This window comes from Haplochromis burtoni, unplaced genomic scaffold, assembly GCF_018398535.1.
Source record: "Haplochromis burtoni strain Fernald_Lab_line unplaced genomic scaffold, NCSU_Asbu1 Contig_61, whole genome shotgun sequence".
Lineage (NCBI taxonomy): Eukaryota > Metazoa > Chordata > Actinopteri > Cichliformes > Cichlidae > Haplochromis > Haplochromis burtoni.
The window spans coordinates 1,855,776-1,881,810 of NW_024582422.1; the positions used below are offsets into that span (position 1 = coordinate 1,855,776).

General features: G+C 41.7%; 2 protein-coding genes across 7 annotated transcripts in view; one reads left to right on the forward strand and one right to left on the reverse strand.

Moving 5' to 3' along the window:
* The first annotated feature begins 5,343 nt into the window (after positions 1–5,343).
* gbx2 (gastrulation brain homeobox 2) lies at positions 5,344–9,401 on the forward strand. The gene is made up of 2 exons (XM_005923038.2): positions 5,344–6,302; positions 7,721–9,401. Exons 1-2 carry the CDS (start codon positions 5,783–5,785, stop codon positions 8,263–8,265), a joined length of 1,065 nt encoding a protein of 354 aa, XP_005923100.1. The 5' UTR covers positions 5,344–5,782; the 3' UTR covers positions 8,266–9,401.
* Positions 9,402–12,192: 2,791 nt separating this feature from the next.
* The window catches only part of agap1 (ArfGAP with GTPase domain, ankyrin repeat and PH domain 1), a 176,522-nt gene continuing 162,679 nt past the window's right edge, over positions 12,193–26,035 (reverse strand). For all 6 annotated transcript variants that reach the window (XM_014333782.2, XM_042221159.1, XM_005923040.3 and 3 more), the window contains 2 exons: positions 17,182–17,437; positions 12,193–17,091 (listed from right to left, as the gene is read on the reverse strand). In XM_014333782.2, the coding sequence (XP_014189268.1) occupies positions 16,882–17,091; positions 17,182–17,437 (466 nt within the window). In that variant the 3' untranslated portion in view covers positions 12,193–16,881. The remainder of the gene's footprint in view (positions 17,092–17,181; positions 17,438–26,035) is intronic.

Here is a 26,035-nt window from a genome sequence, read left to right on the forward strand (position 1 = left end):
CCCTTCATCTGTGCATCTGCTTCCTCCTCTGCTCTGCTCCTCATTGTAATTGCTTTTCCCGCCACATCCCCTCCACTTTACAACATGTGGCGCTAATATCAGCAACCTCTCTCAGATTGTGCCATTTAGCTTCTATTTAAATGCTGGGGGGAGGCAATGGTGGGTGCAAAGGGTGGAGGGGCTGAGGTTGGCTGTTCTTCTTCTTCTACATCAAACTGGTTTATCTCGGTAAATGCCCGCCGGCCATTCGCAGGTCTATTATTGCTTGTTGCAGCAACTGATGATCCAACCAGGTAAGCAGCTCCTATTAGAGGAAGCTTCATTTACTGCAGTGTCCCCCATTCCCCCCTAAATCCCTGCCTCCTCCACCTTCAACCCCCTCCACCACCACCACCTCCTCCTCAGGCCCATAATGGATGGTCGTGGTGCTCGACTTGCATGCAGGAGAGGTTTAATTAAATCATAGTCCAATCATAATCCATGTTGTTAATTAAACTGGATAATTTATAAGTACAAAAGAGGGTATTTATTAGCTGCTCTGCGGTGGTGGCAGAGCTGTAACGTGCACGCTCCCCGTGCACGGACACTTACACCTATGCTCCCCGGCCCCCCCTCTCCCTTCCTGCCTTCCAACCTTTTACTATTGATGCCCCCGTGTGATTGATAATGAGACAGAGACTGCTGTACTATTTGTCTAATGGCCGTGCAATTAAATTCCCTTGTAAATGACCCATGCCTCATTTCATCCTAATCTATGGAATTTTGATTGAATTTGTCAGCCCTAATTGAAAAATACTGCTATTTAATGTCTGCATTGCAGTTGCAGATCAGGCCGCCTTTAATGAGATCGTGTCCCAGTGACCCTGAGGAGGAGGAGGAGGAAAGGGAGGGAAGGAGGAAGGAGGAGGAGGGGGAGTGCCCTTGACTCAGCCTAGGAGAAGAGAGGAGGGTCCACTGGGAGATCCGCAGGAGGTCAGGGGTCACCGGGATTCATAAGATGGCCCGTGTGTTCGCCGGCGGCATCGACAAGCTTCGTATTAATTGATGAGGAAGCCATTACAGGATTCATTAGAAGGGAGCTTGATGCCGGCGTGCGAGCAAATATTGTGATTTAGAGCTGTGTTTTGCAGGAGATGGATCGCGGGATAATCACTCCGCCAACGACTTCAGACCTCATCAGGAGCCACGACAACACGAGCCAGAGGACGAGTCAGAAAAAAACAAACTTAAAGCAGATGGAAGAGGCGCTGATGGCAGGATTCAGAGGATTAAAACACAGAAATATGAATTCCCGTGTGCATGCATTACAGTATTTGCAGGCTTTAACATGTCTGTCATTTAAATGCTTAATAGCCTCCCACGCAGACAGCACAGAAGCATCATTAATGGATTAAACTGAATGAGAAACTTGTCTCATTAAATGTATACATTTTGTATGTATTTATTTATTTATTTTACACTGACTCTGCACCTGTGTGAATGGTCAAACTGCCAGATTTCAGGATGATAGGTGAAAGCACTAAATGAAGGCCTGCTTTAGAAGATCCTTCGATTAAATTAACACAACGTCTCATTTCACATATTTGCTTATAAGCTACTAATGTCTGTATAACCAGACTTCAGTTTTTGTAAATGAACAGCTAAACAAACAGCAAGGGCCTTGGGTAGGTTTGGTTAGACTGGTGTTAACCAGTAGGAAGCCCCCAGCTGGTCCAAACTAACTTTAAAGGGTAGGTTAATATTGGCTTCATAATGCAGTGCTTTACATACATTTCCTTCACACGTGAAAGATCCCTGGTTTGAGGCCAGTAGGAGATGCAAATCCCTTTGGGGTTGCATCACGAAAAAGCATCCAGAGTAAAAATCTGCCAGATTAAAAATACAGTGCAAACCCCGGTGAATAAGGGATCAGATAGGAATCTTTAACGGGCATATTTAATGTTTCAGCCACTGATGGCGCCATATGTAAACACTGACATCAACATTTACACAAGCACCGGGGGCACGCCAGAACGCCATCTCTGAATGATAGCTGAAAAAAATCTTTGCATCACTGCTGGTACTGAGGAAACAGAAGTCTCATCTTTCCAAGTCGTTGAAGCGTTTCTCTCCTCATAAATCTGAAGTACCACTGAAATGGTGGTAAAAACTACACAATCGCACACTCCTGTCTTCAGCCTGAGAGACGCATGACCCACTGAAACAAAACCAGTGAACGTGAGGTCATGTTTTGCTGCCTGCTACCATTCACAAAGGTGACAACAGCAGGTATCAAGTGGACTTGCGCTGGCAGTGGTTCCTGAAGAGTTGTGCACCTTTTGGACTCATAAGCCACAAGAGAAATGTCAATTTAGTCAGTTATAACCAAGATTTTAAGGAGAATTTAAATGGACCTTGGTAAAGGTAGCTAAAGGCTTAATCTTAACCATCATTACCCACCCAAAGCTATAAATCAGTTGGCAAACCAAGAGATCATAAAACACAAGCCAAAAACAGAAAGGAGGAAAAATGTCAATGTCAGTCTAAGTTATGGCTAATGGTTTGGGTGATTCATGTTTTTCTTACGTTTGGAAACATCTGGTTTATGGCATTTATTTTGGTTTCTGCATCATTAACATTTTGGATGATTTACTAGTGATACATTCTCTCAGATAAAGGTAAATGACAACAAACTCTCTGTTGTCTGAGCAGGAACTGACCTTTCTGATTATTAACTAATGACTGCTCAAACCAGAGGTGCCAGACAGGAGGCAGAGCAAACCTGAGTCAGTCTTCATTTAGTTTAAAGACTCACTGAAATGAAAACTGCTCACTCTGAAATTAATTCATGTTTTTTTATGCTAAATATGTGTAAAATAAAAAAAAAATTTTCCAGGGTGCAGTAAGTAAGGACGCTGAACACTTATGAGAGATTTTGGAACCAAGTGTGAGACAAACAAAACATTAACTGTGGGAATACATTTAGAAAAACACATTCATCACTAGGAAAATCAATGCCAAGGAGCAGTGAAGCTATTTGGACCTTTCAAAGAGAGTGCTCTTTTTTTTTCTTTTAACATTTTACCCATCAACCCAATTATTCTTCAAACTTTTTGTCTTTGATGTTGTTCTGCTTTTAAAAAAATCTAAATTATGTGTAACAGTGTCAATTTTAATAAACTGCCCAATATAAATTATAACTAGAAGTGTCATAATTCAAAGTCTGACCAGATGGTGGCGGAGCTGTCTAGCTGTTCAAACACCTAAACACAATGATACAGAAATGTGTCTGTTTGTATGGACGTTTGTTTCTACACAAGTAATATAATAACATCATAACTACAATTTTAAGTACTTGTACTTAAAATTTGTAGATACAGCATTTCTTTTATTACTTTGCTGAAACTATACAAATAAATGGAAAATGTGTATGAATATAAGTCCTAAAACAGTCCTGTTTGCTCCCACCTGGTGAATCATAAAAAGCTGCTCATTTTAAAAATGAATAAATAAAGTTTAATTGAGCTTTTGTGATTTGTGTTTCTACAAAGTATTTAATCTTTTTTTTTTAAAGACCACAATAATATAAGGACAAATATACTTACAGCAGTTATCATTTATACAGGTCTTATTCACATGAGTGCTGCTACTTTACTCATACTGGGTCACTCACAGCACCACCTACGTGAGCCATGTTCCCACAGCTATGGCCTGAATAAACGAAACAAAATTAGTAGTAGTAGTGCAAAGGACTTGGTTTGTGAGTGATGAGGGTTACTCAGACCATGGCTCAGATTGGTGACATGAGTGGTCGGGTAGTGGGGTGTGGGGGAAATAGTATTTGTTAACAGTCTGAATAGTTCAGGGGAAGAAGCTGTTTGTGTTGAGAGGAGAAGAAAGAAAATTAGCTTCTGCCAACACTCAGACCATTTAAAGCAGCACAGCATCAAGATTTATATTCTGTTATTTTTTATTTTACTAAGTGGTGGTGTTCCACAGAGCTCCATATACGACTCTATTTTTGTTTGTTTTTTAAATTGTACAGCCTTCTACGTGGGGGCTTTCTGTGTGAATTAAGGTAAATGTCAGTTTATATGCAGATGATACTCTGATTTATTGAAACGTGTCCAAACATGCAGGATTGTAATTTAAATCATCATCATCTGCATATAACTTGATATTCACCTAATCACCAAGTGGGAACATGGACAATTAAAAACAATTTGTATTCTATGGTTTAACTTTTAAATGAGCTGGTGTTTAAAAAATGGTTCATCCTTATCAGGGGGCTTATGTATATCTTTATTTGCAGAACTGAAAATTTAATTAAAAAGATGTGGACCTAATAGTTATTCAGTTTTCCTCAATTTTGAGTGCATCTGAAACTCTTTGGGATTATTAGCACTACACTGTATGATCGATTTTATGAATACAATGCATCATGTTAAGCTTATTTAGTCGTGAATATATGTACTGCAAATGATGAAAGTTTATGACCTCTTAAAAGATAGAATAAAAAATATTTTAGTCCTAAATATTCTTTCAGTGTGCTTTTCTGTGTTAAACCTGGGTGATAAAGTGCTGGAGCATTACAATGTGATATGACAACAAGACAAACAGACAAACTTCTGAATCATAGTGTCTGGATTTAGCTGCTGAAATAACAAGACAAGACTGCCGCCATCGGGTGAAACTACAAATTACAGAATTAATTCTTAGCACGCTTTTACAGAAAACCTTTCTCTATGCCAGCAGTCTGATCTGACCCTCCACAGAAAAAAAGTAAATTCTCTGCCATCTAATGTTTAAAAACAAACATATATGATTTGGTTATGAAAGGATGGATGTCATCACAGATGTAGGTGAATGTCAGGCACCAAAGAGGCTTTTAACTCTCAGCCAGAGAAGGACAAAGAAGCTTTGACTTTAAGCCTGCTGTCCAGCCTTCAAGGAGGAACATGAAGCAGCTACAACACTCTGATGAATGTCCAAGAAAAAAAATGAATTGAACTAAAGCATCTTTCCTCTGTGTCTACAAAAAGGCTCTAAACATCACCGTGCACATAAATCCTGCAGCTCAGGAGCTCCGATTATTTGCCGGATCACTATTACCTGGTGATTTATGCGGATTTTTAAATGATCTGTATCTGTAGCTTATTATTTACAATGATGTGTTTTCTCGGGCCTAAATGGCCCGAGGTTCCACTCTGTGTAATTGCCATTCATCCAGGATACCAAAGCCGCCCTATCCCGTCATCTCAGCCAGCCAATCATCGCGTAGAGCGCGGGGAGTGGGGAGGAGCCCTCTCGGAGAAGGCAGCGCAATTAAACTGAGGGGAGCGCAATTTAAATCCAAAACACTGCTGGACGCGCGCCGAGTGGGTGAAAAAACACACACGCTTACAGACACATACACCGAGGACACACACAAACCCACACCGTGTCAGCGGATGAGTAAGGGAGAAGAACCCGCTGCTGTGACACCGGGTCCGGTCAAGTTGAAGTGGAGCGGCGCGGGACCCTGAGGTGCGCACTGTGCGTCAGTGCGAGCGGAAACACGCACAGTGGATTCTCTGGTTTTGTTTTTTGTGTGGAAACTAAAATCAGGAGGAAAAAGTGTTGCTCTCTCGGCTCCTCTTAGGGACTCTCTCTCCTCCGCCGCACTGATGGGATGCTCTTCTCTGCTGGGATTATCGCTCCTCTGAGCCTCTGTGGGCTTTCCTCACAACGGCGGTGACCCCCGCGGCTCCTCCGCCCGCAGCGACTCCTCTCCGGTCTCCTCCGAGCTCCAGCGGTCGTTCATATGAGCGCAGCGTTCAGTCCGTCCTTCATGGTGATGCAGCGGCCACTCGGAAGCACCACCGCCTTCAGCATTGACTCTCTGATCGGGGGGCCACCTCAGCCCAGCCCGGGACACTTCGTCTACACCGGGTACCCGATGTTCATGCCATACCGGTCGGTGGTGCTCCAGCCGCCCCCACCGCCACCCCCGGGCCTCCAACAGGCGCTCCCCACCGGACATCACCCGCACCCCCAGATCCCGAGCCTGCAGAGCGGCTTCTGCTCCAGCCTGACGCAGGGCCTGACGCAGGGCATGGCGCTCACCTCTACCCTCATGGCCTCGCTCCCCGGCGGCTTCTCCCCGTCCCAGCAGCACCAGGAGGCAGCCAGGAAGTTCGGCTCTCAGGCACTGCATGCGGTCTTCGACAAAGCTCAGGAGCTGCGGCTGGACGCGGAGGACGGAAAGAGCTTCCTGCAGGGGAAGGAGTCTGCGGCGCTGCCGGGTTTCCACGACACGGACACGCCGGTACACGCATCCACAGGTAGGCGGGTTCCTCATCCCGTTCCCCGCTGAAAAATTCATCATTTTATCTGATTTCAGTGAAGGAAATAAATCCTAATTTTAAAGACTTTAGTTCGTTTGATGAGATGTTATGTTGAGAAATAAATGAAGCTGAAACGCGAGAATATTTCCTCATTGTTTACAGAGTTCCACGTGTTTAAACAAAAACCGTCCAGGTTTGATCTGTTTTATTGAAGCAAGAAATTAACTACAAATATATGTATATATATATATATATATATCTGCTTTTTAACGACGATTTTCAAAAAGAAACTGGGACATTTAAATTTGATTTTCTTCAGTGATTTTAAACGTTTTTATTTGCGTTTTCAAAATAAATTATTCGGGAATTATTCGCAGGCCCAGCGCTCATTTTTAATTTCTGTAAATCAACATTTTAAAGCTTTAAAAGAAATAACAATAATAACAATAATTGATTAATTTAAAAAACCAAACTTCACAATTCTCATAAAAGTGGGATCCATGTGGGTCGATTTAATCTCTAATAATTATTGAAATTATTCTGATTGATTTTTGTCTTTGCCGATAAATCATCTTGATTTGAATGTTCACTGACAGGGGAGGAAAAAAATCCTGCGCCACCGCTTTTATTGCTTCCTCATATAAAACAAACACATTTGTTCCCTCTCGGGTCCCTTATTTGTGATGATCTCTGACACCTTAGAGTGTCACGCTGAGGGGGAGGTGCGGGGGAAAGGCCGCGCGGAGACACTCCGCGCGTAATTACGCATGAAAATAAAAATCCTCACGGAGCGCGTTCTTTGGAGCCACACTAACCTCATGATGGATATTGACACGAGACACGACAACTGCACCCCTAACCCCACCACGCACATACCTCCACCCCCAACGCAGCCACCGCCCTCCTCACCCCTTCAGCTTCCACACGTCACAGTTTCGCATTAAAAATGTAAATCTAACCTCATATTTAATTATTCTAACAGCATCTCCTCCTAACATATCTCTCACAGAACTTTTCTTCTTAACATATTTAGAAAAATATAAAGTTTTTGGCTTTTACATGTTAATCAATTTCCCCCCAAACACGCGGAGCATTTAAAGAAATCTTAAGTGCGCATTTTCGCTCATTTCTTACATGTAATAGCTGTAAATTAAACTTTGCGATTAATAAAAAGTGCAGATTGTGAGAGAAAATTATTTTATTGGGTCGCTTAATTTATTATTCAGAATGAAATAATCAGAAATCTTTTGTAAAGAAGCATCAAAACTGTGAAAATAAGAGGGGAAAACGGAAGAAGCGCGTTTAAATATTTTGGTGACTTTTTGTCACTTTTGTTTCTGCCTTAAACTGATAAAGTTTGTTGGTTTTGTCCTGGTCTCACTGGTGGTGCTGTGTGTCCCTCCTCTTCCTCACAGTCAGAGCACACAGCAAAGAAGACTCCAAGGAGGAGGAGTGCGGCCGAAAGGACGAGAGCTTCTCCATGGACAGCGACCTGGACTATAGCTCGGACGACAACCTCACCTCCATGTGCCACAAAGAGGACGGAGACGGAGGAGGGGGAGGTCTGGATGAAGGCCCGCACCTGCACGGGCCCCCCGGCGGCGGCTCCGGGACGGGAGGAGGAGGCGCGGGGGGCGGAGGCGGCGGGAAGAACCGGCGGAGGAGGACGGCGTTCACCAGCGAGCAGCTGCTGGAGCTGGAGAAGGAGTTCCACTGCAAGAAGTACCTGTCCCTCACCGAGCGCTCCCAGATCGCGCATGCGCTCAAGCTGAGCGAAGTGCAGGTGAAGATCTGGTTCCAGAACCGGCGCGCGAAGTGGAAACGCGTGAAAGCTGGAAACGTGAACAACAAGTCCGGGGAGCCGTCCCGGAACCCCAAAATAGTGGTGCCCATCCCCGTGCACGTGAGCCGCTTCGCAATAAGGAGTCAGCACCAGCAGATGGAGCAGGCCAGACCGTAGAAGAAGAAGCGGGAGGACCGAGGCCGGACTGAGAGGCCGCGAGCCGCGTTTAAAGGGGGAGGGGTTGTTTTATTGTGAAAATATCGGATTCAAGATTTTAAAAAATCGCAGAACTCATTAAAAAAAGGAAAGAAAGAAAAGAAAGAAACGTGAATGAGTTTAATGTGATGGGTTTATTATTTTTTATAGTTTCTATTTTAACAGATTTCTTTCATCGAAGCTTAGAGAAAAGAAAAAATATCAAATGAAGTGAATGAAACTGATCTGAAAATGTGACAAATTCAAACATAAAGGAGGATAATTCAAAAATAATCATGTGATTATTTTTCATGAAGTAAAATCTTTAAAAATCTTCTCACTGCATCGCTATTACTTTCGGGATATCTTTGCGATAATAATTATCTTTATTACATTTCATTTGATTTTTATAAAATAATTTTACATCATTGAAGTGAGAAATCAGAAAAAATAAAAAGTAAAATCTGAAAATAATTAGTATTCATCACTGTTTAAAGAGGTGCGATTCTTTTCTCTCTTTTTTTTTCTTTTTCAAACTGCGGCACCGATGCAAGAAAATTCCGCTTTTTCTGAACAGAGTTGGTTTGATCATAAAACATGTGGACATCTCCACAAACTAGGAACCCGACTGACTGCAGAGGCTGACTCCGGACTTCTTCTTCTCTGCAGGAAGTTAAAAAATAAATAAATAAAAGAACACCTGAAGCCTGAGCGCGTGACTGAGCGGCACCAAAAACAAAAAAGAGACAGAGAGAAAATTGCGGCAGGAGGAGGAAGACTCAGACTGACGGGTTGTTTCGGCAACATGTTGATCAACCCACACCCTCTCCCCTCCTACCCCCACATGTACATACTTCCGGGACCAAGCAGAGGAGTCGTGTGTTTCTGTTTGTTTGGATTGAATGAAGCTGCTAATTTATTTACACAAAACTTGTGACGAGAAACAAAAAAAAAAGATGAATTAAAGTGTGCATTAAAAGATGATCAGATGTTGAACAGCTGCAGTGTCTCCATTCATGCCCGGAAATCATCTTTATCTTCCTGCCACTTTAGTTAAACTAAATAAATAAAAAACACGGGCATTTTTTTTTGTTACCAACATCATCAATGACAGCTAGGCCGGAAGTTTGTATTTTTTACAAAATAAATGTCTAGATTATTTTTTTTTTATTCTGAAGGCCTTAAAGCTGATTTCAGACATGAAGGAAACGCAACAAAGCTGAAATGAGTCAGAAAAACTAGGTTAAAGATTAAATTCTAAAACGTTTTATTGTATTTATTTATAATTTGCTTTAAACTGCAGTTTGAGTGCACTTTAAATTTTAATTGTTAAAAAAATGAAAACAGTATTACAATGTCGTTAAACTTTGATGTGTGTTCAGCCTGTTGCGCGGACTGAATTGCGCATTCTCGTAGCATATTAACAAAGTTTCAGGCAAACGGGAGCGCGCCATGGCGTCTCCACCGAGAGCATTATCCTAAAACATCAGCGGCTAAACAAAAAAAGGAAGAGGAGAAATTCACCTGAACGTGACGTCATCCCACCAGCTGCACGTGCCTGCATGGCGGCGATGGTGGTTGAGGTGGGGGGCGGCATGAGGCCTCACGTTCTCGCCTGATATCAGAAACTGCGTCCTGATTGGCTCTGAAGTTTACCTGAAACAAAATTAAATCCTCAGAGTGAAACCCAGGAGTCAGTTTGGATGTAGATGCGCCTGTGCGCACTGACGCATGCGCTGTTTAGGCCTATTATCACATTAAAAAAAATAATCTCACCCTTAAAATATTCCCATTTTCAGAGTGGCTTGAAGAAAAGGAAACATGTGGATACAGTTGCCCGTGATGTTTTTTGATGTTGAAGCCTTTTCAGGTATATTATATTGATAAAATGAAAATTTATTGCACATTTCAGACTCTTAATGAAGAAAATAACAAATGTTCTTCGGGTTGTTTTCACTTGTAAAATTACAGTAATTTAACGTTTACTTAGTCTGTTTTTATACAGAAATGCGGGAAATTTAAAGGTACATTTCCGACACTTTTACTCCTCAAAATACTGGCACCGTCACACTCGATACCAGAAAAAATGTTCTCATGTGCAGCAGCCTGAGTCAAATCCATCATCTCACCCACAATTAGCAATTTGGCCAAATCTAAATGAATGACTGCATCTTTAAATCTAGTTTCTTTCTGCTCTAACGTTAGCTTCCCGCTTAAATTCTACAGTTTCTACATGGACCCTGGTTATAAGCGAGGAAGTAAAGGCTCTGTCTTCACCCGTTGCGTAATTGTGATGATTGTCGTGACGTCAGAGCTGTGGATGAGGAATTCTGAATTAATGTGACTCTAAGTGTCAATAAAAACCAGATGTGAGCTCAGACTAAGGCGACAGAAACCTAAATCCGGACTGGACCCTGCACAGTGTGAACAGTCAGCGCTGCCTGCGACTCTAATGACTTTTTTTCTTTTTTTGCAAATTGTAATCAACTCCAGCCGTCGCAGGCGACTGATAAATGAGACCCGGGGGATCAGCCTCAGCCCAGCTACCCCCGCCTCCCTGAATTAACACCAACTCGCCCGGCTGCAGCTCAGCTCCTGCTGATTAATTCTGACGTCAAGGAGGCCAAAACGCATCTTCTCCTTCTTCTTCTTCTTCTGTGGTGGTCACCACAGGGAGATCACTGAGACTCCTGTAATTAAACGATTCCCAGAAGCCCTTGGAAAAGCTGACAGATTCTCTCATTCAAAACTCCCACTGAAAAAATCCCTAATTTAAAATTTTCATCAAGCAATAACTTGTTCGAGTTTGATGTAATAAAAACTCTTTTTAGGAACTAAAAAACAACCCCATCCCTTCTCTCATTTTAGATTTCCATCACACAATAACCGAAAACAAACAAGTGAGTTTCTAATAATGACAAAACAACAAATATATTGATTTCTGAATCTTTAACACTCTGGAAAATGTTAACTTTAGCTTTTTGAAGCTAAAACTTTTAACATGATTGAGTCTCTCAAACTCCAGTTAAAAAAATCCCTAATTTTAAATTTAAATAATTCAAAAATTGTCAGGTTTCTTATAGAATAATAATAATAATTTTGAGTAAAAAATAAACAAAAAGAGACTTTGCTTGAGTGTCACCTGCTGATGAAGATACCATAACAGTGGACGAAAGATGCTAAAAATCTAGTAGGTACATATCCAACAACTGAAAAATTTCTGCTTTAGTGGTGAGAAGTAAAACCTCATTTTGGTGTAAATCTAACACCGCATTCTGACCCTTCCATCTAAATGTCACAGCAGAAACTGAGGCTCATCAGACCAGGTAACATTTATTTTTATCTTCTATTGTCAAGTTTTGGTGAGCATGTGTGAATTGTGAGCCGCTTTGGTCTTCTGCTGCTTCTACATGTTGTGTGGTCAGTGATGCTCGTCTACATACTGTGGTTGCAATGAGTGGTGATTTTAGTTGCTGTTGCCTTCAAAGAAGTCTGGCCATTCTCCTCTGACCTGGGAAAATATATTTTCTCCCAAAGAACTGCTGCTTACTAGACTAACCGTAACCCTCACTCTTTTGGCCCATTCTCTGCAAACCTCAGAGATGGTTGCGGGGCAAAATCTCAACCATTCTTAAACTTTGACTTGTTTCATCATTTGAATGATTTGTGGGCTAACCAGAACTAATGAACTTTGTAAAGTACCACATCAGAGTGGTTTATGTGGTTTTATGTATACTTTTACATTATGGTAATACTCGTTCGCCACCTCCTACACCACAAATAGAGAAAACTAATATAAACCAAAGTAAAATTCCCACAGGTGTGACCAGGAAATGAAAGAAAATATGAAATACATGCCTAAATATTGAAGAAATCCACTTCAAAAACACTGACCACACACACACTTCAAGTTATAATAAGAAGCATTATTCTTGTCTTTATTGAAAAGAGACACATTACAGTAGAAGACTCTGTATTAGGTAGAATTTTCATACAACGGTACTGTACATCAAACAAAAATTCAATAACAATAATAACAACAACATCAACAACAATAATAATAATTATTAGATTAACAGTGACAATAAGAACAATAATGTGTCTGGATGATAAATCAGAACAACAATAATAAAAAGTGGATGGAGAAAATTATACAAAAATGTAGGTTTAAGGGGGCCGAGTCTTCCTCGAGGGGTGCATTTATAAATAATGTAGTGGACAGCCCAGTTGGGTGGGGTTAAGGAGGCTACATGAGGTAACACAACTAGACATTGACCATATTATTTCTTCGTTCTGTTGATGTCTATGTACAAGTGTTGGCGGTGGCGAGAGCAGTGCAGACATATTAACGCAGTTACCATGACATAATTTATCTACACGCAGGCGGCTTCAGCCGAAAGATCCTAGGCTAGGAAACATATTGCGCCATGCTACTGGCCACTGAGCTAACTGACCGCTAGCTGGAGCTTCACAGCATGTTTTAGCTTCAAAATATACACAAAAACAGATATTTTCTATGTTTTCTCCTCAATTATGAGACTAAGAAAATGTGAACGGAACAACAGAAACATCTGTGAAGAGTCAAGTCTTCATATTCAAGGAGATACAGCACCCCATATGCTCTGCTAGCAGAGTTTAGCTAGCTGCTCTTCACACCATGTTTCTATTATCCACATATTGTTTTCATGTTCTGCTAAACTTCTAATGGAAAGCAGATGACTGACTTAGATTGTTTACTTGGAAGCTGGGAAAATCTTTTTTAAAACAATGTTTGTCACAGTTTGCATTTTTATGGTGGGAAGTTTAGCTTATGCCCCTCTTCCCCTCACTTAGCTTAGTTCAGTTAACTTATCTACAGCTTATGAGCCTCGATGTTTCGATTCTCTATTCCTATTTCACTATTTATTTGATTAATATTTAAAAGGGGAAATGCACTGTTAACCTAAAACAATGCTGGCTTGCTCACTGCTAGGTGTTAGCTTAGGTGACAGATGACTCAGCAATTTTTCGATTTTAGCTTTGAGTCTCAAACCTGAATGAGCATAAATCTGCAGCAAAGTGACAACTAATGTTCACCTCCTCTCTATTAGCTATCACCAGCTAACTGATCTCTAGTTGCATTAACAAGCGCTTGTAAACGGAAACTCTAGCGCAATGCTCTCGTTAGTTTGTTTACTACTATCTACAGTTAGCATTATTATTAATTACAATTCAAATTTTTCTGCTCACACGATTTTAAAATAAAATAAATACAATTTTATTCTAAAGAAAACAACCTGAAGCCGCCACCGCTTAGAAAAAGCCAATGTCAGTTACTGACAGAACATAAAGGAAGATGGTAGAAGAGTTGTGTTTAAGATAGATGAAATAAAGCAGTAAATTAGTGCATTTCTGTCATAAATAAATGGACGTCTTTTTTCCCTGTCCTGTTTCTGGACAGCTGTGGGATGGGTCAGATATGAAAACAAACTAAAATCATCCAATAAAAATAATAGTCTTGGTTTGTCATTTACAGGAAATAGAATGGTGTCTTGAAAATGGCTGGTAAGGAAAATGGAGCGTGACACATATAGCAACAACAAAAATTAGGAACATCAAGGCAGGCGTGCAAAAACAAAAAAGGCAAAAGGAGGACAAATGTGTTCATGTTGATAGAAAAACATTTGTTTCTTGCTTTTTGATCCTTCTTCCATTTCTACAGTGTGTTTTTGTGTTTTCATGTGAATATTAAAGCGATGTTAGCATACAAAGTTAGGATGTGAGCGTGAAGGTTTTTATGAATATTGCTTGGATACACAGTCGGGTTGAGAGCTGCTACTCAACCGCTGCAGCAACATTTACATTAGAGGGCGAAACAGGAGAAAGTTGAAGATCTGAGCTGAGGAGCAGCATACTGTCTGAATCATCACATAAATGTTGAGTTTGGGAAACTAGTTCCCCAACTATCTTCACCTGAAGGCCTTCATTCTACACATTTCAACAACCAACGGAAAAATCTATATCACCAGGATTAAGAAAGGTGTTTTTAAAACACCTGAAATCAACCTGCAACCCTATCATTTAATCCAAATGGACCTTTGTGCCAGTGGTTCCCAACATTTCTAGCTCATGGTGATTTTAAAATATAAGGGCTAGTATGAAGTAAACTTCATCTTGTCTAACAGTTAATGGCCATGCAGACCAATTGGACAAATGTAAACACATCCATAAACATTCAGGGTAGTCTTAATGTATGCTGTCCGCTGTCCAGCTTGACTTTGTCCATGTGCTCATTAAATAATCAGATTTGAGCCTGACTCAAACTCAACCACATCTAGTGCTATTGTGGCCCCAAATGCCCCCAAAAGTAAACTCAACACTTTTATACTGCGTCTTAACTTAATTTTTACCACATTTGTTAAAGTCAGGGTAGACCTAAATTTGAGAAGATGTAGACGTTTTATAAGCTTCCCTTTGGGTTTGTTCTTTCTCATTAAAAAAGCAACTTGGATCTGTATTTTCTAATTTCCTTTGCTGTAAACCGTCCGTTGACCCTTTAGTCTGTAAAGATTCTCATGTTGGGAACCACAGGTTTAGACACCTGCAAAAGTTTTTCTTCCTGGTTTCTTCATGGTTCAGCACAGAGCCAAAACCATACCATAACACATTAGAATAAACCACTTCCACTCTGCAACCTCACATACTCTAAGTACTTACTGTGTTCTCTAATTTACATGATGCTTCGAATGAAAGAGAGAAAGCAACAGAGAAAGAGAGGAGGATTATTTACAACAAAGACGTTTTCAGACCAGAGAAGAAGAAAAAGAAGCCCTTCTTAGTGATTCGCTGAGCAGATCAGGGAGACTGCCTGATTGGACGGGATAGATAAAAAAGTGGCGGTGATGGCAGGGGCCACCAACCGTCTCCCCATCATTGTGTCTGGATAGATAGCAAACATTAAAACCCCCCCCAAAAAAACCAAAACAAAAACACCTGAAGACAATAATTTCCCTTTTTTGCTCCGACAGCTGCTTCTGTATCTTTTCCATTTTTTTCCATTAATAAAATTAACTTCAGGGACAGAGTTCAGATTAAATGCTTTTTCATCAGGATGTAAACCAGGTTTGGGTTTAAGATGCTTACAGTTCACTCAGTTCAGACGATAAAACCTTCAGCATAAGAAAAGGTTTGAAATTCTACATATAGATGCTCATCAGCAGGTTAATTCCCAGCTGAGCCAGGATGTGGATGGCAAACCAAATTTATAAACCAACTTATGCCACAAACTATCGGCAACATACAGAAAAATGTTCAACCGCTCGATCGACCACTTTGCTCTTATGGTGATTAATGAATAATGCAACGAACATGTTTCAAAAAAGTGCAACTTTTACGTTGAAGCTGAATGGTCCCCATTTCCAGCTTTTGTCGCACCCTTTGCAGTTTTACTATCGCTTGGGCAAGTAATTGGTCAGTGTTTGCAGACAAGGAGAGTCTTCCAAGCAATTGCAAGAAGGTTTTCAGTACAGTACTGTACACCTCTTTGCAACCACCTAGTGACTGCCAGCAACCTTTAGCGACCAGTTGCCAACCAGTGACCAGTGGCTGCCAGAGGGCCACCAATCGATCTTTTGGTTCGATGCCTTAGGCATCCAACCAATTAAGTGAAGCCAGCAATTTTGAGCAACTTGAGTGCTGAATGTAGTCGGAAGTAAGTGAAGTGAAAACAGGTTGTTTCATCTAAAGAACTCGCTGGGAAAAAAGACAATGAGCGCTGACGATCGACAGTCCCCAGTCCCTGAGCCTGGCAAGAGCTTCTGTACACTTAATGACTTTATACACCCGATAGCTTAAAAAAAAAGGAAAAACAAAAACCCTTCCCCTGTTAGCATTTTTTACCATTGGTCCAGCAATGCACATCGAGATACAATATACACAGTCGAGAAAAATGCCTTAAATTAAAGTAGAAAAAGTGTCTAGGACATGCGATCTATCACACTTATGTTTTACCTCTAAGCTGATATATTTTTTTAACATCAAGATTTTTTTCACATTAAAAAAAAAAAGAACAAAAATGTGTAAAGCCGGTTGGTTTGCAGAAAATTTAAAAAAATGACAGCTGAAAGAAGGTGAAGAGGTCGTAAAGAATCCTCGAGAGATTTGCAGTGAAGATGATGTTGATGGGTGGCTGCCTCAAAGAAGATACGAAGACTTGAGTTTCCTTCTCATTGATTTGATCTCACAGTTTCAGGTTGTGGACAGAAGATGATATGCTTTCAGTTCAGTTTGTTGTTGAGTCTGAGCGGGAACTGGCCTTTGTAGTGTGAAATCTGAGGCTGTGTGACGAGGTACAATATAACTCATTGACCTGCACAAGTCGTGTGACCATTTCCCAAAATGCTTTGATGATCGTGGGCTATGTTTCCCAACATGCTTTAGACTTCTTCTCCCAAACAGACGCCTGGCCGCAGCGTCACCACTGACCTGTGATCAGTTTACTGGTGGTTGTCAGGTGAAGTGGGCAAAGCTAAAGTAGTGGTTCCCAAAATAAAACGTTCAGGATACTCCCAAATCGAAGTTTGTTTATTTTTCTCAGAGTCATCACAGGAAACTGTCTGGTCATATGAGCGCGGCACTGCCGGCGCTGCTGCAGCTGTTGTTACGATTGGTGTTGCGGCGTGAAAGGTTGGGTGTGGCCATTAGGGGGTTGCGTTCATCTGGGCAGCCATACTGAGCCAGCGTGTCCACACACTCCTGACAGCTGGCCTGGCGAGCATATGCCATTGCACTGTTGCCATGGGCGTCCCTTGCCATCAAGTCCACACCGTACTGCAGAAAGAATCAGAGAGGGATAGTCATCAATCATCTCCTGCCTCTAAAGCCCAGAATTACTGGAATACCAGCACTGTTTTTTCTTACCCAGATAAGGAGCTGCGTGATGACCACGTTGCCCTTGTGGCTGGCCAGGTGCAGCGCGTTGCGTCCATCTCCTTCTCCGCAGGTCTCGTTGACCTGCTGTCGGGACCCGTGAGCAAGCAGGAGCACGACTGCACGTAGATCCTCCTCGGCGGTTGCCCTCAGCAGCTGCTGGCCCAGTGGGAGATCAGTGCAGGGCAGCGACGCCAGAAAGAGACGCTGCTCGTACTTTGCCCGGATCCAGCGCTCACGCTCCTCCCTGATGGAGAAAAGAGAAGCAGACACCTTTAAGAACTGACAGCTATCTAATGGCTGTAGCATGAAGTGTCATATTGCTGCCCGAAACATGAAGCTGTAAACAGACTTTTTTGCTTTTGATTTGGACGTAAATTTAGCTTTAATACAACAACTAAACAAGCGTTTTTTGCCCTTAAATGCCCTTAAACTCTTCCTTTGAGTGTAAAATAAGACACAGCGAGAGGCAGAGGGACAGACGTGGTGAAAGGCCAAAGGACGTGGACGCATTGTTCGCCGATCGAGTATCATTAACTGCTGATCTGTCTAATCCACAACTCTGATCGCTCTAATCTCTGCTCTAATCCCTCCGTGTAAACAGCAGCTCATTCAGCCTGCTGGGATTAGTCCAGAGAGAGGACAGAGAGGAGGGAGTGTGTGGGGGCCGAACAGCCCTAGGGGAGAGATATTGAGCTGTCCCCCCTCCTCCCTTGCCCCTCTACTCTATTCTCACCCAGTAACAACACATCCTTCAGGGGTGAGATGGGAGGTTGCAGGAAATGGAGAAAGAGTAGAGGTTAAAAACTCTTCTTACTGCCTCACTCATTTTTTACTGGCACCCAAATAATCGTTCATCTAAATTTGGCTTGACTGTTCTTTAGATTCGATTGGATTCCTTTAGATTATCGTTTGTTTAGGTAGTTTTCAATATCAACAGTGAACTGAACCATAACCATAGTAACATAGTGAAGCCTCGACTTTCTGTGGTTCGGTTTGGGTTTGCACGCTCATCGACTACCAACTTGTAACTAAGAAGTCTTTAGTCAGCAAGGTAAAGGACTGATGTGAATGCCAGCATGAGTGAAGGATGTTGCTTTATTGATAGATGATGGGGCACAAAATATGCAACCAGAGTGTCTACGAGTGATCAGCTGTCAGCTACATGCTATGGGCCTCAAACAAATCTCTTTATACATGGACAGTCATCCAATGCTTACACGTTCAAAGGCACTCTAACAAGTTCAAGGTTCAACCCTCAAGCAACCAACCAAGTTAAAATGACAGAGTATATAAAGGAATACTTTACGCTGATTTAACCCAACTCATCTGTCACTTTGGCCTCTATGTACCTGCTTTTTGAGCAGGAACTCTTGCTGCTTTAGGTCTTTCACTTCAAAACATCACAGATTAGAAAATAGAATCACAATTTCAGTGCCCCTTCTACTTGAGTCAATGTAAAATTACTGCAGACCTCTTGTTGATCTCTTACAAATCACCATTTCTGCACACAATCATGCAAATAAAGCTGTTTTTTTTGCTTTTCCATTCTTTACCCTTGGACACACAATAGTTCTTGGATCTTAACTGTGATTACGGCACTTTCTACACTTAAGTCACCTGTTAAACTCTGACTCAACCCATCGTCTCCCGATAGAAGAATCTGTGTGATTATGAAATTTGGCGTAGTGTGTGGAGTAAAGTGGGGATGCTGGGAGGCTTGATGGGAGACAAACTGTGGGAACAGTGAGTGTTAAAAGTTTAAAAAAGAAGTTTTCAGTCAGTGTGGGAACCTGCAGAATCTCATTAACTCTCTTCCTGGATACCAGTGTGAGTGTGTGTGCAGGGGTGTGGTGGCGACGGCTAGCATCACGGAATGTCCCGGGGGCTTTCCCTTCCTGCCCCAGCCCAGAGAGAGAGTAGGGAGGCTGGGCTCCAGACTACGGCCGACAGCCCCCGGACAAAGCCTGGAGGTGTCGCTGGGTGTGTGTGTCTGCCTATGTTTGTTGGTGTGTGTGCTCAGCAGGGCTCTGGCCTTCTGTCCTCCAGAGGACAGGGAGGAAATGTGAGGCCACTGGACCCAGGAAACGCATGCCTTCCCCCGCCACCGGAGTTGCTAAGGGGCTGCAGAGAGCCGATGTAAGTCAGAGAAGAAGAGGGCTCAACCCTAGGTGCTCAAAGAGACAAACTGTTCTTTTCTGACTGGCTTCAAGAAGAAGCATGGCATATTTTGTATTATTGCCATCATATTTAAAGCAGGTCTTCACCAGTATTTTGACCCAATGGTGTCCTTAACATGTCCTGAAATGACATGTCATTTACATTCAAACACATTATATATATCAATGTCCTGCCTTGAAATACCAGCATCACTGCTTTTTTAGATAACCTGTACCTGTTTTTTCACCAACAGAGCTTCAGTCTTAGCACCCCCTGAGAACCAAAACAGGTTTGACAACCCAGTGAGGTGGTGTGGTAGAAAGCCCACTGTTGTCAGTGGTGCCAAATTAGGTGCCTGATATCAAAGACAGAATGTGGTCACCTCAGGCACACAGATCTGGATGTGTGTACTGTGTTTGTTTTGGTTCTGAATATAGTTGGTTGCTCGGTAGAAGCTTGAACTTTTAGAATCGATGTTTATTTTGGTACTGCTGTTGATTTTCTTTCTGTCAAAAGGGAGATATTCTTCCCACTGTCACCATGTTTTTGCTAATAAGGTCATCTGATTGTTGGGGTTTTCTCTGCATTGTTGTAGGCTCCTTACTTTACAGTATGAAACACCTTGAAGCAACTGCTGGTGTGATTTTAGCACTATATAAATAAGAATTGAATTGTATATTTCCCTATTTGTTTTTTTTGTTTTTTCTTTAGCATTCTTTTGGTTCTTCAATTTGTTTGGTGGTTTATTTATTTATGTATTTGGAATTTGTTTACTGTATGTTTGAGTGGTTATTGAGGTTTTGTTTGCTGGGTTATTGACAGTGTGTGCGGGTATTTGTTTATGGAGTGTTTAGTAGTTTGTTCACAGTATGTTTATGAGTTTGGTTATTTGTTGAGCTTCTGTTCTGTGGTTTGTTTACTGCACATTTGATTTTGCATTTTATTCTTCCTGTTGGTTTGTGTTTTGGTTGGAGAGTTTTTAGCATGTGAGTTTATTGACTTCTTATTTTTTGTACGAGTCGTTTTGTTTTGGTTATTGTTTAGCATATGTGTAGTTGTTTGTTTGGCTGCGTGTTTGGTGTGTGTGTGTGTCGCAGTAAACAGTGACTCTCCTTCATCACAAGCTAACGAGTCTTGAAAACACACAGCTCTGGACAGTGGAGAGGCTAATTGCACTAATTAACCACACAGAGCGTGTGTGTGTGTGTGCGTGTGTGACACTATGTGTTAACATGTGTCTGAATGTACGTGCTCATATTTTGTGTGTTAATCTGTGTGTGTGTGTGTCTCTTTTCACATCCCATTAGACAAAGAGCTGTGCCCCTGCACCAAGGCATGCTGGGTAGATAATTAAACATGAGTCCCGGTGAGATCGCTTGTGACAGGAAAACACACACACACACACACTGCAAGTATGTCAAGCAGAGCCCAGAGGGGTTATAATGTGTGTTTGTGTGTGTCAGTCAGTTAAATTAAATGATAAAAACTGCACCAGCCAGAGGAAACAAGCCTTCATGCATCTACTGTTTCTACTGTCCTCACTGCTCCGTTCACACAAACTCGAGCTCCTCCTGAATGAGCTCATGTCGGACGATTAGTAGGAACACGACTCTGACCTTCAGTTTATGCTGTTTTCACAGGATCTCATGTGGGCTGTCCCTTTGTGTGGTTCATGTTTTCACCGTTTCATTGCTGTAATGCTACTTTAATTTTTATTATGGCTTTGGGCATGGCATCACTGGTCTGTGGTTTGGTCTGCTAATTTGTTCTTAATAAAAGCCGTAGCATCTAAATTTATCCCAGACTTTATTCACCTCAGATGTCCTGTTCTAATAGAATCTGCAGGTTTTTTTCACGAGGTTTTCAAATCTTCTCACAACTAAGATTTTCAGTACAAAGCTACAAACACCAGATACAAGTTTAAAAGCTGGAATTTTCAGTGAGAACGCTCCATCAAGTTGAATTTCCAAATTGGAAAGTTGCAGAAGTCACACCAGACCTGATTTGCAATCCAGCAAGCGTAAACAGGAGTTGTTGTGCATTTGTGACTTGCTAAATAATAGCGCACAACACAGAATAGAAGAGGCTCTGTCTGTCAGCACAGTTTTAAAGTGCAGAAAAACAGGCACTGAGTTGTACTTTAGGTAGTACTATGGAGTAAAATAAACCTTTTTTTCCTACTACTACTATTGAAATGTGACCAGTGAGGTATGATGTCTTGACCCTCGAGTTAAAAAAATGCATTGTGACTTGGTAACATTAACTCCTTTGACTTTTGGCTTCACTACAGCGGATCATCTGCCTCCATCTCACCCACTTTAACAACATCCATGAATCTTCTCTGAGGTCTTCCTGTTTTCCTCTGGCCTGCCAGTTTCAATTATCCACCCTCCCTCCTCTGCACATGTACAAACCATTTCAGCCTCACCTCTCTAACCTGTGCTGTCCCTCCGATGTACTCGTTTCTAACCCTGTCCATCCTGGTCACTAACAATGACAATGTTAGCACCTTCAACTCTGTCACCTCCTGCTGTCTTTTTGTTCATACCACCTTCTCCAAATCAAAATCAAGCAGGAAGTGTGTAATGTTATCTTCCTGAGTATTTGGCGTCAGTTTTAATTCCAAAATCCAAACAAACTTTATAAATCCAATGTTCTGCTGACGTTAAACATAGTTAGATATTGGTCATACTCCGGTTTGTTCTGATAGAGGATAAAAATGAAAGAATCCCTTTGGCTAAACATGACAATCACAATTACATTATTTAAATAAAACCCTTTAAGTTAGTGTTTTGGATTGTCTTGATGCTAGCAGTGAAAAACAGAAGAATAAAACAGCAGAGTCAACTTTCTTGATGGAAACTGAAAATCTGAAGTTATATGGATGATAATAAATTTTTCAAGAGGCTTTGTGTCTTAGTGTAGCTGCTGCACCCTGTTGAAACATTAGCTGAGTGGACCTGTTGATTGACAGCTCCATCAGCGGCTGTGTTGTGGTGTTGGGTCTCCGTCTCTGTTGGAGACAGTGGGGCATAGTGTGATTTTGTTTGGGGGTCACTCAGGGCGCCACACTGGGCCCACTGTGCTTCTCCGATTTCCTGTCTGTTGTTTGAGCTCTGGAGACCTCTCATTGTGTGTGTGCGTGTATCCAGTGTGTGTGTCAATGTTACCCCTGAGCGGCCGCTTTGTTCCGCTGTGTTTACATACACACCGAGTTTCCTGCCCGGCTAAAGCCAGAGGCCCGGCCGAGTGACCGACCACCGTTGGACGTCCCACCAGCTGCTCCCCCACCGCTCTGTGTGTGTGTGTTTAAGAGGGTCATCTGCCCACGACCCCACAACACAGCATTGACAGAGAGCTGAATACCAGCACACACACCCCGATAATCACACCAGGCTAATTACCATAATTACCACCAAACAAAACCTGAAGAGACCTGACACCAGAAAGAGCCCGATGGATCCTCAACAGCAGAAATGAACACTTTGAATACAGTTTGATGGAAGCAAGAGCAAAGACTTCTACTTAGTAACTCAACAATAATTTCTCAAGTTTTAGGATAAATAAAATGTATCTTATCCTTTTTTATATTTATATTTGTCAGGTAGAACAAGTGGAAAATTAATCTGATGACTAATTTTATTTAGAACCTCACAAAACCAGAAATGAGGCCATTTCAACTTAAAAAAAAAAAACAACAACAAAAAACTTTGATACTCAAAGTCAATACTCCTTTCTAATCTGTCTCAAATTCTACCAGCAAGAAAATCACCACAAACACAGTGAGGGCTAAACTGTCGCTGTTTGCTATCTTTTCTTTCACTGTTCTATTGTTCTGGCTTCACTGAGGCCTCCCCTCTGCAAATACACTGTCTGGATGCCAGATGACTAAAATATGCCACTCAGTGTTTCAGGACTCACTCACCAGCCACTTGGTTCGATACACCTGTTCATCAGTTGCTTTTAAAGCAAATATCTAAATCAGACAATCACACAGGAGCAACTCAATGTATTCAGGTAGATATGGTCGAGGGGACATGATGTTCAAACAGGGCATCAGAATGAGAAAAAGATATTATTTCCACCTTGAACACTCCTGGTTCCACCTGTTTGTTGGTCCAAACATTTAATAAACTGCTGAACTACCAGGATTTTATCACACAACCATTTCTAGGGCTCACAGAGAATGATCTGAAAACGAGAAAATACCCAGTGAGCAGCGTTTCTCTGAGAGAAGTCTGAGAATAACTCAAACTTTGAGTAACTCAAATAACCACCGAGCGCATCTCTGAAAGCAGAGCATGTCACACCCTGAAGTGGGTGGAGTACAGAAGTAGAAGACCACACCTGGGTGCCACCTTTGTCAGCTAAACAAAAAGATTGAGGCTAAAATTTAAAAAAAGATTGGAAAAACACTAGCTAACCATTTAGGATGTGGTGGATCGGAGGATTCTCATCATGGATGTGCAGCCGATCAGCAGCAGCTGTGTTACGCTATCATGTCAATGTGGACCAAAACCTGTGTTTCCAGCATCTTTGTGAATCTCTACATTGCTGTAAAGCACAAGGAGTCCAACCCAGTAGGGGGTTAAACATATATCTAACAGATTTGGTAATGTCCTGTCTGCGTTTTTCATGCATGAAGTAAAAATAAAGAAAAGTTAAATGCAGATAAAAAGAGTATTCTCCAGCTCAGCTCAGCCTGCAGAGAGAAGCTGAGATGTATGAGCCACCACACTGCTGTTAAAGCCCGTCATTAATTACAGAGTGTGTGTGTGTGTGTGTGTGTGTGTGTGGTAATGAGCGGTAGGATTCGGGGGTTAAGAGTGACATGGTGTCAGTGGCTTCTCTTCTAGCCTAATTAGCCCTCTAATTAATAGATTAATAGATAGATAGAGAGCGTGGATAAGAGCATCAGCTAGCTGCCTGACCTAATGTGCATTTAAGATAAATCACCGTCAAATGGAGGGGCTTCTAACAAGGTGAGGAGCAAAATGAGCCACTAATTCTGCTTTAAATCCATGCAGAAAACATGCGTGCTTTGTTTTATCTTACAGCAGAAAAGAGAAGATGAGACGAAAGAAGAAGAGAAGAGGCTGAAATCAATTAGCCTTTCTAGCTGGTCGTTAGCTGCCCTTGGATAGGCACAGATAATTAAAGGGAGGGTGGTGGGGTGAGAAAGGTCTCTGTGTGGGGAGGGAGGGGTGAGTTGGGCTGAAGTCAGCCATGAGACTGTATTAGACAGATATGGAGGGGTTAATTCGGACAGGAGAGACAGAGATGATGTAAATGAGGAGAGAAAGAGTGGGAGAAGAGGTGGAGGAGAAATGGAGCAAACCGATGGGAAGCTGATCTCTGGGGTGAAACGCAATGCTCCAGTGATGCTGCACAGATACTGAAGGGGGGAGGAAAGGGGGAGTTTTCATAAAAAGAGGTGGAAAAGGAGAAGCAACCACAGATATAAAGGAAGAGACCCAAGAAGAGAGAGACAGCAGGAAGGTAAAAATATCAGGGGCATCTTCTCTAGTGTAAAAGAAATATCCACTGCATATTGCAATGATAGTAGTCCAGGAATGCATCAACGTTAGCTCGTCATGACCACAACTGGACAATGGAAACAAATCGGTCCAACACCATCTTGGAGGTAGATCATACTTCAGAAACAGGAGGACTCAACAAGAATAAAGTTCTGCTTAATTTGTAGCTGTTGAACAAATCAGGAATGTTAACTCGTTTCCAAACCATGTACGAAACTTTGACATGACCTTCATTTCCTTATTCTCAAGAAAACACTCATCCTATTGGGAAAGTTTCCCAAAGATACCTTTAATCCAAGGAGAAGACACTCCTTACCCTTTAATAGCATATTCAAAGCTGTGAAAGGGTAATTGTCTTGTCCTCAAATATCAGACTTCTCACAATTTTTAAAATGCAATTTCCAGAAAAAAAAAAAAATCGATATCTGGGTTATAACAGCACCTTTTTGGCACTGAAGTCTGGCCCATTTGGTTTAGAGACATCTAAGATCTGACAAGATCACGATGATATGGCCATGAATCACATGTGAAGATGCCTTGAATTTGTCCATACATTTATATTCAGTATTTTTGACAATTAAAGAGCCTACATGTTTTATCTGAATCAAAAGTCTGCAAACAAAGATTAAACCTCTTTATTCTTTCATAAATAAATAATATTTGGATAAGTGGTTCTTTGATCAAGATGTAACAAGCCTGCACACTGTCATATTAACAGGTATACATACTGCTATTGGCTTTTAAAATAGTTCTCCCAAGTCTCAGCTATCAGGATACCACAAAAACAAACTAAACCCCTCCCCCCAAAATAAACCCCCCACTAAGAATAGGGTCACTTTTTATTACTGACTTTGCCCTAACAGGGTTAAACAGGTTACAATTATACCACAACAACAGTATGTAACCACATGGATGCTCTATTCAATGTTGACTGCTTCTGTTGGGAATAACTTGACTTACTGTCTACATCAAACTGAAAAAGGCTTCCTCTGTGGGAATTTCAGGGCCTCCTGTCACCGGTCCAAAAGAGGAAGTGGCCTCAGCAAAGACAGTGGTGACCCTGAAGGCTTGGGCCTCGTGGCCGGGAAAGCCATTAACATTTGCTACTAGATTAGCTGGATGCAGATGAGTGGACCTGTCTGACCACA

Excerpts from the sequence above, each read along its gene's own strand:
- gbx2 (XM_005923038.2), top strand. The coding sequence starts at position 5,783 with ATGAGCGCAGCGTTCAGTCCGTCCTTCATGGTGATGCAGCGGCCACTC. Across the intron at positions 6,303-7,720 it reads GCCGGTACACGCATCCACAG|TCAGAGCACACAGCAAAGAA; the intron begins GTAGGCGGGTTC and ends TCTTCCTCACAG.